The following is a 12,896-nucleotide window of genomic DNA, read 5'->3' on the forward strand; positions in this document are numbered from 1 at the left end:
GTACATATAGTGAGGAAAGCGGGGACCACTCAGTCTCTGAGCAAAGCTGCTTCCAGTGAATAGCTCAGAGATACTCTGAGGATGGAAAGAAATGGGAAAGGCTTCCCCTGCTTTTTTTTTTTTTTTTTTTTTTGTTGTTGTTCTGATAAGCTCTGAAAACTGTTGGGAAATGGAGTGCTGATTGATGAAGGACTGTGTGGAATAGCAATAAAGCACTTTTCCAAGGAGAAGTTGTGAGAGAGAAGAACAGTACCTGAAAGTAAATATTTCATAGGATTTCTTCCTACATAGAGGAAGTATTTGGGGATATTTCAGCATCTGAATCGTCTCCTGTATACAGGACATATGGGACTGAAAAAGAAGAGCAGTACCTGGAGAGTCCTGGAGCACAGCTGATGCACAATCAGCACAGGAAGAAGGACCCATTTATCAACTCCTTTATGCGGTTTGCATCTGCAGAGCATATTTTTATAATGCAAGCAAGCATGTTCCTCTCTGCAACCGCTGACTGTAGCACCTGAGCTCCCAGGAAGGAGGAGGGCAGGGAAACTTGCTGCTGGCCCCGCAGCAGCACTTCCTGAGCCATGCGCAGGCACACGTGGTTCCCTCTGCAGTACATCTCCAAGCCCTTCTGGAGAGCAGAGAATCACACCGGCACCAGCTTCCTCTCCACACGGTACAGCTTCCCAAATCAGTCCTTCTTCCACAGTGATTTGGACCTGGAGGACTTGGGAGACTTTGACAATGGGACGAAATATGAGGGCGAATCCCAGAGCAGGACGGTGCAGGCGCTGCTGATCATAGCTTACTCAGTGATCATCTGCATCTCACTCTTTGGAAACACCCTGGTGTGCCATGTGGTGATCAAGAACAAGAGGATGCACTCTGCCACCAGCCTCTTCATCATCAACCTGGCCGTGGCCGATGTGATGATCACTGTCCTCAACACCCCCTTCACGCTGGTAGGACTTGGGCAAGGCTTGGTGGGGTGGTGGGATGTGGAGCAGGGAGCTGTGTGCATGCACACATCAACAACCTGCTGGCATACAGAATTTTCTAGCAGCTCTCTCCCCCTGCTCTTATCTCCTGGGTGGGCTGTGTGCTGTGCACAGCTTCCCCTGTGCAGATATGGGCTTGGTGCAGAGATGGGGCCACTTGCCTCCGTGTCCCAGAGCCCACCAGGAGGCCTCCCCTCCTGGTACTGTTCCCTCTCCAGGATGCGGACAATACTGGGGTGTCCTGCTTGTGCTTTAGTGGGGAAGGGAGCTGGGATATGTTTAGCACTTGAAGGCACAATTAGCTGTCAATTTGCTATAGAAACGCAAGCAGTTGCTGCTTGTGAAGACTGTGAGGTCTGTGCTGTGCCATGCAGCTCTGTGTGCCTCTAACCAGAGCTGGGAGTCATTTGTTTGCTCCCAGGCACTAAATAATGGTGGCCATAAAGAGAAAAACAGAGTGAGGTGGGACGAATAGGCTGCTGCATTGCCTACAAGTGATGCAGTGCAGGACTGTCAGTGTAGCTGAGTTTGGCAGAGTCCTCTGGATCCTGAGCATCCCAAGTGCTCCTATTGTGCTCCCTGGCCATATCTCCCTTCCACCTTCCAGAAGCACTCCCTGCATTGCTGACTTGAATTCTCCTTTTCTCAAGCCAATCCTATGTCTTTGGTGGGGTTTCTCTGCTTTGCTCTTTTGGGATTGTTCTGGGAGAGAACAATGTGAGCGTTGGCACAGCAGTTACATACTGGGCATAGGTAATTAAGAAACTGCAATCCCTCTTAGAAAAGAGCTTTGCATCAACTTTAGAGAAAAAGAAAATTGCTACGGTTTCATTGTTACTGAGTTGTCTCTGTGGGAGTATAATTAGAATTAAAATGGTAGGTTAATTGAAAGCATTAGCTAGTCTTGACTAATCTTCTGTGTGGACATATGTGCTGCAGTAAATGTGCCTTATTTCAAATTAGCTTAATCTCCCTCCAGAATGAGTTATACCAAATGCTATGCAGTGAGGAACACTTACTTAGCACTTGAACAACGTGTGTGCAGGGAGCAAAACAACAGCAGGTACTTGGAATAACTGCCTCTGTAGGAAAGGCACAAGAAGCAGCGCCTTGCTGGAATCTGTACGGAATGGCACAAGCCTTTCTGCTGTGCTCTGGCTTCAGACTCCACATGCCCCCCCCAGCAGCAGTGGGATTTCATGCCTGGTGGGGATAACATGGGCACCAGAGGTCAGATCGATGAGGAGGGCTCATTTCCTGGTAAAGTGTTAGTTGCTTTATCAACTGGAGGGAAATTTTTTCTTCTGTTTGTCTAAGCTAGCTGACACCTATGAAATTGCTGTTGATGTATCTCTAACAATGTGATAAGAGGGAGCCAGCCTCAGAGATCAGTGTGGAGTTGAGCCTGCCATCCCCATTCACTGCTGAGTGGCCACGAGCTTCCGGAGATGCTCCCAATGCAGAGCACCAGCTCCTTTCCAACCCATCCATGAGTTCTTCCATGAATTCATCTCTGAGTTTTGAACCTGTGGCAACTTTATCATGGCACTTCTTCCTTACAGTGCTCCTGGGAAGCCTATTTGCAGCCCTTCAGACAGTGCACAGTTCCAATCCATTGTTTCACCTCTCCAGGTGCGGTTTGTAAGCAGCACGTGGGTCTTTGGAAAGCTGATGTGTCACATCAGCCGGTTTGTGCAGTACTGTTCTGTCCATGTGTCTGTACTGACCCTCGCTGCCATCGCTCTGGATCGTCACCAGGTACGTGATGCACCTAGCAGCTGTGTTTGTTGGGAGGTAGGGAGCTATGTGCATTAGGTTTCAAGTTCCAGTTCCTGAAACCCTGCGGTGTCTTGGGAATGAAGGAACTGGGCTGAGGGATTCTGGTTTTCATGCTGCTGGACAAAAACCTGCTTCCTCATGGTAATGGTGGTCCAATTAGAGAGGTTGTGGAGTTCCCATCCTTCGGGATATCCCAAACCCAACTGGAGGCAGCCCAGGGCAGCCTGCAGGGTATGCTTTCTTGCAGTGCTGGAGCCTGCAGTAATGGCTGTTACTGATAAGCACAACAAATGACACAGAGAAATTAAGTTTAAAACAGTAACTGATGGCACTCTGATTGCCTGGGTTGTGCTCCATCTGGTGTTGGAGCACAGATCATCCTTTCCCATCCAAGGAGTTTGGTAGTCTGCTCATTCTACAGATACTGCAGCTCCTGAAAGAAAATTCTGATAATGTTTTATTTTAATTAGTAGATTTTTGTCATTTTTATCAGTTGAGGGCACTTTACATCCACTGAACTGGTTGTTCTCTGCAGGTTATCATGCACCCTCTCAAGCCGCGCATGTCCATGGTGAAAGGAGGGATTTGCATCATTATCATCTGGGTTATGGCCAGCTGCTTCTCACTGCCTCATGCCATCTATCAGACCTTGACAAGGTTTTACATCGGGTAAGACATTTGCACGGTGCTCCTTTGTAGGACATACTCAGTTTAGTCAAGGTCACACAGATTCTAATGCATGTTTCTCCGTCTGAGTTACTGAAATGTGAAGCATGGGGAAGCAGAGAAGTCTCCTTGGCTTTGAGTCGACCGTGACTTTCTCTCAAATGGATAATGAAAATCAATGAAATTGCTTTCAGGCTTGTTGTTGGTTGATGTTGACTCAGAGATTCAGCGCTGTCATTTGAGTCAGGCACAGAAGAGAGATGCTCTTCAGCATTAGAGCATTTATATTTTCTGTGGATACGTTTAAAATATTTCCACTGAGGCCAAAGCTCAGGCTTAACGTAGAATTCTCCAAAGAAGCCCTCACCCACGTTACTGAATGAGTTCCACTGCCTGTACCTTTACTGAGATGCATAAGTGTGTCCTGCATGTGTTGTGCGATGTGCTGTGGGACTGACAGTTCTCTCCCTCTGATCCCAGGAACAGAACAATACGAACGGTTTGCCTCCCCAGCTTCCCTCCTCCTGCTGACCTTTTCTGGAAGTATTTGGACTTGACTACATTTGTTCTCCTGTATGTTCTGCCCTTGCTTGTGATCTCCATTACCTATACCATCGTGGCTAAGAAGCTCTGGCTGAGAAATGCCATTGGGGACATCACTATGGAGCAGTACTACGCCCATCAGAGGAAGAAGAAGATGACGCTGAAGATGCTGATGGTGGTGGTGATTGTGTTTGCAGTCTGCTGGTTTCCCCTGAACTGCTACGTGGTGCTGATCTCCTGCAGGGCCATCCACAGCAGCAATGCTCTGTACTTTGCTTTCCACTGGTTTGCCATGAGCAGCACTTGCTACAATCCCTTCATTTACTGTTGGCTGAACGAGAATTTCAGGTCTGAGCTGAAGTCCCTGCTGTGTGCATGCCAGCGGAGGAGCGCAGCACAGAGCCATGCCCTGCAGTCCATCTCCCCTCCATTCAGGCCCGCTTGGCTCGAGAGCTGCCGGTACAAGAGAGGCAGCACCTGCCAGAAAACGGCATCATCCCAAAGGAATTCTGCCAAGACAGACATATCCAGCGTTCGGCCAATTGTGGCAGAGCACTGACCCCTGTCTGGAGGAAGGGCAGCATGCAGTCTGTCCCACTTTGGGAAACTGAGCTGCCGGTCAGCAGTGATAACGGTGTGGCAGCCGCTCAGCAGGATGCTGCACTTTGGGTAAAGCCTGCACTGTAACACTAGGATAAACAGTTTTTAAAATCTGAAGCTGGAAAAGTTGGCACAGGGTTTGTTTGTAAAGCTTCATGCCCTCCCCTAGATAATAACATACCTTCTATGTAACCTGGCTTAGAATCCTCACAAGCAGGAGCCTCACCAACCTCAGGCAGTGCTGTGCTCAGGGCTGTGGCTCTGTGCCTGGTATGGACCCCAGGCCTTCATGTTGAGAAACAGAGGGATGCACAGAGAGCTGTGTGTAAACACGAGGGGAGGAGGGAGGTGTTCACCTCTGGAGGGTGATTCTCATTTTAACTGTGAAAAAAAGACATCTGTGGGCTCACTGCAGAGGCTGCCAGCTTCCTCTCCTGCGTGCTGCTGTCAAGCTGGTAACCTGAATTCAGGCTCAGTTTTGGATTGCTGCTATGGTTAAGTGATCCAGAACTAATTGTGCAGGAGATGAGTTTGCTTCTGGAGTAAAGATTAGCTGATTGTGTAACTATTAAGCTAAAGCTAACAGTGCCCTTCCTTCACTGCAGATTTTGTTCATTTTTTGAATTTTTGGTCACTGACTCAGACCTGAGAATTGTTCCCTGATCTTATCCTACTTCTACAGCAAGGCCGATCTGTCACAAAGCCATTATTTGCACAGATGTCAGTGTCTGGTAAGGTGAGGATGAACCCAATGCTTTACGTGACAGAATGAGAACCCATTATTTTCTTTCTGAGAAAAAGATGATTTGGCTTTATGGAATGGAGAATCATCCTCCACAGTGTGTGCTGACTCTTAAACTGCCCCTTTTTCATTTTTAATATTCTCTTGTTGAAAAGTGGCCCAGGGGTAAACGGGTTTTCTACTGACATCCATGTCACAGAAATCTGGTGTAAAGCTGCCCCATGGGTGGCCTAAAATCCCACAGGTTGTGCACTGACAGCTCTGTGTGCCACCACAAATGGGGATGGACAAGGGTCTCATCAGAGATGGAGACTGAAGGGTAGGAGATGGGACTGGGGGACCTCTGATGTGCTGGGAAGCTCTGCTTCTCTGTAAGATCAGCACTGCCAGCAATGCTCAGTTATTTTACCTTATAACTGCGCTCCACTCTTTCAGCTCGTGCCTCCGTCCATTTGCTAAAATCCTGAAACCTCTGTGGTTTTATTTGATTTATCCTAGAACATTTTGATGAGGTATAGAGCAGATGTTTCAAGGGAGAAAAACTGTTTGCCCAGTGTGTGTAGCTGCCAATTCAAATGTTACTGAATGGTCTGTGGCTTCAAGAAACTTTTCTATGTTTTGCTAATTCAAATCTCACTTTGCACCTTAATCCCCAAGGGAAGTATTACATTAAATACTGAAAATTAAGCAGGTCTCATCTATGTGAAAAATTCCATAAAAACCAGAGCTGAGAAACTAAGAATTAATGAGTTGTTCTGAATCACAGCCACCGAGAAACACAACAGCCAGCATCAAGCAGCGACAACAAGTGTTCCCAGGGAAACCTGTGTGCAGTTACTGGCAGAGCCTCGGCCCAGAGGAACTCAGCTAATATCAAGTCAACATCTTTGTAAGTGTTTAAACAGATCTGCAGTGATTGGAAGGACTTTCGTCTCCCATTCTAAAAGCATCTCAACAAGAAATTTTCTCACTCTTTCAGTGAAAGCGGAGTGAGAAGTGAACTCTCCTCCTTTTTACAGAGCTTTTGTTTTGCACTGGCTTCCCTCCTGCTTTAATGGGCTTGTAGGAAATGACCCAGGTGGGGTCAGGAAGGCTCTTCTGTGTCTCCTGAATGAGGTACCCAGGAAGGATGAGCTGGGCTCGGCTCTCCGTGTAACTTGTCCTTCTGACCTCATCTCATTGCATGTTGGAACTGCTTCCTCCATCACTATCCTTTAATGCAAAATCCAAAGATGTGTGTTCCTGAGAACCAAAACCCAATTAGAGAGTATTCTAACAGTCAAAGCTCTTTGTGCAGCACTGCACGTGTCCTAAATGCTGTTTTCAGTTACCATTCGATGCTGTTAGTATAGCATTTGCTGCACCTCTCACAGCCCAGAAAGCACTTCTGCAGGTGCTCTGCAACACTCCCAGCCTTTCCTTCGAGTCAGTGACCCCTGTAAGGGCCATTTTCCCACATCAGCATTTCAAATACCTCCTAATGAGCTCAGAGAGTGTGGCTTATGCAGCTGCCATGGCTTTACCCTGCGATATCTTTTCAGGTGATGGGGACAGGTGGTTGCTTTCTCCTGATGGGTTCTGAGCCGCCCAAGCACCCACCCTGGCCCGGTGGTCTGTCCAGCAGGCTGTCAAAAGCTGCCTAGACCTGACAGCAGGATGCCTGGCAGCAGATGGAAGTAATGTGGCTTATCCCATTTCATATCTCTAAAATAAGGTGTTGGTCTAGGCTATATCAATTTCCTGCCTTCGCCAGCTCACAACAAAGTGAGCTACCCTTCAGCTCCTGCTTTCTTGCTTTACAATGAGAGACAATGGCTCACACTGTGCAAGGTTGGGTATTAGGAAACATTTCTTCTCTGAAAGAGTGATGAGGCACAGGAATAGACTGTCCAAGGAGTGGTGGAGTCACTTGCTGTCCCTGGAGGTGTTCCAAAATTGTGGAATGTGGCAAATGGGGACATGGTTAGTGGGCAGGGGCGGGTGGCTTGGGCTTGGTGATCTGAGAAGGCTTTTTCAACCATAATGGTTCTGTGATTCCATGATTTTTCTGCTCTTTCTCAGCCAACATAGGAAGGCTGAGCTGCCTAGGAGCTGGCAGAGCTCAGTATTGCTCTGCTGCAAACGCTGTTGGATAAATCCAAACTGGCTCATCTGATCAGTCCCAGCGCCCTGCATTGTGAGCTATCTTGTTGAAAGAGTTGTACTCAAAATCAACATATTTTCTCTTATCAGGACGCGATATTGGTTGTCAGTCCTCTTGTTTTCCACGGGAGGAAAAGAGCAGGAGCAGAGCAAAGAAAATACACCGCAGAAATCCACGCGCATCGGGCGCTGCGGGGAGCGGCGGGACTGCGCCGTGCGTGGCCGCCAGGGGGCGCCGCCACACCGCACTGCCGCGCGCGGCCACTAGAGGGCGCCGTGACACCGCGTGTGGGCTGGGCGCAGAGCCGCTCTCCCCCCTCAGCGGAGCGGCTCCGTCTGCGCGCTCCCCTCCCACGGGCGCAGCGCCGCGCAGCCCCGACCCGCGGCCCGGGGGTGCGGTCAGTGCGGGCTGCTGCGAACGGGAAGCGATGAGGCTCTCGTGCACCCAGACATCTTTATCGAGTGCCGCTTTTTCTGTACCTCTGTAATAGGGTGAGTGAAGCACTTCTCAGAGAATTTAAAAAATCACGTCGGAACGTGATTAGGCTTCAGAAGTGCGGTATGAGCTCGGACGCCGCTCGGAACCCCGCCCCGTGGCAGCCGTGTCCGCGTCCGTGCTGCGCTCGGCTCCGATCGCTCCTTAACGCCGGGGCTGTGGCTCTGCAGCGCTGCCCTGGCGCTGATCTGCGGGGCCTCAGACATAACGCGTGTGTGAGGAGTTCTGTATCGAAGTTAAAAGGACGCATTAAAATAAATAAGATAAGGTATCCTGGCTGCGAGCTCCTAATGCACCCAGCCAGATAACTACAATGGGACCCGAGCTCTCAGCAGCGATAGCGCGGGTCTGCAAAGGAAGTGAAGCAATTACGTTCCAAACACACTTCGCTGATGGATCTCAGCGAGCTGGGCTGGCAGGCAGACTTCGGCAGCGCCTTTTGTGCTCCTGACCATAGAAAACAATCAATAGAAAGGCTTAACTTCCTGGACCTGCGCTGAATGCTAAGTTAGCAAAAGAGTACCTCATTATTATACTACATTTTACAAGGAAACAGTGGGCAGAGGAAATGTGACTCAGTGCAAATACTGGGATAAAAAGGTACTGTGCAAATGAACAAACAAACCTCTTGCAAGCAAGCTCTGCTGAGCGCCACTGTCGCATTCTTGTTGAGTCTCAGGGCATTTTAGGACCCACTCCAAAAGGGTTCTTCGCTATTCATACAGCTAAAAATAGACCTGACGTCTCAGTTGCAGTGCTCAGCCAAAGCTCAGAGCCAAGGAACACTGATTCATTGAATCCAAACCTTTGGGCCCTTCCAGAAAACCACAAGGTAGGTGACAAAGCTCCAGTGAAGTTGATCCAAACATTGACAACATCGGCCTTTGTCCTCTGATGGTGCCTCTCCTTTCCAGATTATGACTATTTGCTAGTAAGAATATTGCAACCAAATATACACAAAACCCAGGGATTGCAAAACAGTCGCCCTGGGGATGTTAAAACAAACAGAAATCCCACACGTATTTTTCCTCTTTCAGTGTCTGCCAAAGTCTGATTGCTGCTCTGAAGGCTGCTTTGTGCTATCTTTTTTCTCCATTTCTTCTCATGAATGGACTTTTGTCCACTCTTCTTCTATGTCCTCCACGTCAGGCTTAACATCGTAAGACTCCATATTTTTCATACGGAAAGCCCAGTGTACACAAGGTTTGCTTCCCTCAGTTCCCTGTCATAGGAAAGGATGCTGAGAACGTTGTGTAGAAAGGATCTGAACAGTTATGGTCCTCATCTGCTGGGAACCACTGAAAAAAAGGGGTAACTAAAGAATCACAGAATCACAGAATGGCCAGGGTTGGAAGGGACCTCAAGGATCACGAATCTCCCACCCCCTGCCACACGCAGGGCCACCAACCTCCACATTTCACAGCAGCCCAGGCTGCCCAGGGCCCCATCCGACCTGGCCTTGAACACCTCCAGGGATGGACGGGGCATCACAGCCTCTCTGGGCAGCTGTTCCAGCACCTCACCACTGCCATAGCGAGGAACTTCCCCCTGACATCCAACCTCAATCTTTTCTCCCTCAACTTCAAACCATTTCCCCTTGTCCTGCTGTTATCTACCCTTTCAAAGAAACTTCTGTGGAGGAATGAAAAGCAGAGCAACGTCTCTCATCAGAGGAGGGGACGGGTGATGCTGCAGGCTGGAGGCCGGGCTGCCTCAGGAGGAGCAGAATGAGGGGCACAAACTCACCCTTACCCTGCTCCCCTTACCACACCCAGCAAAGCCCCATTTTCCACTGTTTTAGCAGCTGACAGCTGAAGACATAAATTTTGTCTCCTTTGAATTAATGCTGCAGTAAAACTCCTCTGAAGCAGCACAGCAAAAATCACATCCACACCTCACTAACATCTACACACCTTCAATATTGAGAGCAACCACCTCATGTTTGCAAAAGTTCTGGGAGTGCTTGAAGTGCTGAATGCTGCCCTTCTGTGCCATCCACTCTTCCCTCTGCTCCCACAGATGTGTTTCTGTCTCAGTGGGATGCTGTACTGATGGGCAGAGAGGAGCAGCACAGCTGCTCCGAGTTTGCAGCTTGGGTTTGGATCTCACCCTTCACCTGTTGGGCTCCTTTGTTACATCAGCACAAGAGAGAAAGTTTCAGCATTTCATAAGGCACAGAAGCCTTATGCTTTCAGCAGAAATGTAACGTAAGAAAAAAGCACACATTCCTCATGTATTTTGTTTTTATTTTCCCCTCCTTCATCATTTCTATCTGGAAGAAAAAAAATTACGGGGTGTTATTAAAAATACTTAGAGCTTTCCATTATCTCGAGTTGAAATGACATCCCGGAAAGCTGCTTTAATGCACGCTGCCAGCTCCTGTCACATAACTTGCAGTGTTGGTACTTAGGAACACAGAGAGGAAGGTCATCAAAAGTTGATATATTCAGATGAAGTATTGGCCAAACAAGATTGCGCCGAGCCATTCAGCCCAGCTGCTCTGATTGTGCGAAGTGGTGCTTCAGAGCACAGAGGCTGAAGGCAGAGCTCTATGGGAAGGAAAAGCTCTGCCCGCGTCCCAGAACTGTTCTTTCACCTCCCTGGTGCAGAATCCATGGGAGATGCCAGCTGTGCCCAGGGTTGGCTGTACTGTGCTCCTCTGGTGCCCAAAACTGTGCAAAGCTTGGGGGTTGTAAGGATGCCACCTTTCCCCCTTTGCTTTGCCTTGCTAGGGTGTGGGGAACAAAAGCTGGAGCAGGAGGGGGGTGGATGCTGCTCCCATGGGGAGATGGCTCCTGCCTGCACAGCTCATGGCTAAGACTGAAAGGTGAAGGTTTTTTTTACTTCAGCTGTGGTTCCTCTTTGAACAGAAGAGAAACGAAGCTCAGCTTTGCCCCAGAATGTCTGTTTCTTCCTGGAAGGATTTTAATCTGTTTTACTCTTTGCAGTTTTGCAGTCTGACTGTTGATATGGTCACTACTGTGACAAAGTATGATTTTTCCTTTCCTTAATTCGCTGAATCTCTTTGGCCTTTAACAGCAGCTCCTGAAGCAAAGTACCTAGCAACGTGCCCTGCCTTATATCCTCACTCCAGGAAACTCACAGAGATGTGCTCAGCTCCGCAGTAATTACTGTGTGTGTATATAAATGCCAGTTCCACTTTCCCCATGGCCCAACATTTCTTAAATGAACTGAATCTTCTTCTTCCTTCTGGTCTCCCTCCTTGTTATCATGGCCTCTTTGGGGCTACCTGAGGAGATACTTCCAGCTTCTCTCCAGCTAAGTCAGTGCAGAGTGAAGTGTTCACCTTTCACGTGGAGTCCCACCATTCTCTTATTAGGGCATTCTGGCCCCAGGTTTACTTTTCCTTTCTTAATGTATTTTGCTGATTTACAAATGTGGTGGCAATGCTCAGTCATGGCCTGAAGCAGTGATGGAGCACAGTGATGGCAGGGCCAGCACAGGGGAGCTCAGGTGCAAGCAATGTACAGAGTGATGGAAGGGATGGAGCCAGGATCCACCCCTGCACAGACCTCATTTAAGGGTTGGCAGTGGAGGTGAGGGTGTCTTGCTGGAGATCTGAGGCCTTCCAAAGGTAAGCAGAGCTTTTTCATTTGTTTCTGCATCCACAGCTGTACCATTTTGGCTTGTTCTCATTTGCTGCAGCTAAAGGCTTTGCCACCCTGCTATTACTGCTGTACTTTCCGTCATGTTATCAAGTTACAACAAATCTTTATATTTCAGTAAGGATAAGGGAACGGTCTGAAGCAACACTAAGCTGTGTTGCACCGGGGCCCTCAACCTTCTGAGTAAATGGGAAGTCTAAAAATGAGCGCTGGCTGTGAGTTTTAAAAGCTACTCTGGCATCTCACTGGCCACTTTTCTAATGAAGTGTAGTGTAGAAAAGGGTCTCATAGAGCGTCTGGAGAGAAGGCAAAAAAAAGGGTTTCCAGGAAGAAGGAATAAAGAGTTTATAAGAACAGAGTTGTTCTAAATAAGCGTTCTTGTTCGTGTGAGCTGAGACAATATTAAGGTGGCAAGAAGCCCATGAGGAATAAATAGAAATGATGCTGTGAGTCACCAGCGTTCCTTTACTGCTCACATCACAGCGGGAGCAGAACATCTGGGCAGCGTTGTTCAGTGGGAGGCTGAGCAGCTGCCAGGCAGGGCTGAAAGGCGCTTCTGAGTGCTTCCAACCCGGGCATGGGATCCTCCCTGTGCTCCAGATCCACCGTAGAGCAGCATTGGTCTCTTTGGTTCCACAAAACGTAGCATGGTTTTAGAGAGAACAGCCGACCCCCCTGCACCCTTGAAAAATGGGGGTGTGCCTGTGTGTGTGTTTGTGTTTATATGTGTATAGGTGTGCAAGCCTCATTTGAAATACAGTACCCTCATAGACAGTGTGTAAGAGGGGCAGACCTTCCCCAGGGTTTCAGGGACCAGTCGTTAGATCACAAACAAATCCGGTTGAGGATCTTATATGGGATTGGATCACATTTTGGCAGCTGTTTCTGTTACCGCCCTTCCATGATGCCTTGCAAGTGAGAATAAATAATCAGAGAGTGTCTGGGACATTTTTCTGCTCAGAATCAGACCCAGAGGCTCTCCAATGGCATCACCAAAATAAATCACCCCTCTCCAGAATGGATGATCACAGATTTTTTTCTCAGTTTTCCAAAACATGAAATGCAAACCAGGTGTAAGGAGCTTCTCTGTTCCTCAGCAGCTTTGCCTGCTGCCATGGCTTATGTAACTGCCACCCTCCCCCAGCACATCTCTGCTGAGATCACTGCAGGCACAGAGTTGTGGTCAAACTGCAGAGCTCAGTTAAGTGGTAAAGAAGTGAATTACTGGTAAAACAGCAAAAGTCAATGAAAAGAAGTGTGGTTCATATGAAAACAGAACTTCTGTGACAATCAATAAGCTGGAC

At 48.4% G+C, this 12,896-nt stretch overlaps 1 protein-coding gene across 1 annotated transcript; it reads left to right on the forward strand.

Annotated features, from left to right (window-relative positions):
• Positions 1-584: 584 nt before the first annotated feature.
• On the forward strand, positions 585-5,889 carry LOC125699579 (G-protein coupled receptor 83-like). The gene is made up of 4 exons (XM_048959255.1): positions 585-962; positions 2,631-2,756; positions 3,313-3,446; positions 3,924-5,889. Exons 1-4 carry the CDS (start codon positions 585-587, stop codon positions 4,543-4,545), a joined length of 1,260 nt encoding a protein of 419 aa, XP_048815212.1. The 3' UTR covers positions 4,546-5,889.
• Positions 5,890-12,896: the final 7,007 nt, after the last annotated feature.

This window comes from Lagopus muta, chromosome 13 (assembly GCF_023343835.1).
Source record: "Lagopus muta isolate bLagMut1 chromosome 13, bLagMut1 primary, whole genome shotgun sequence".
Lineage (NCBI taxonomy): Eukaryota > Metazoa > Chordata > Aves > Galliformes > Phasianidae > Lagopus > Lagopus muta.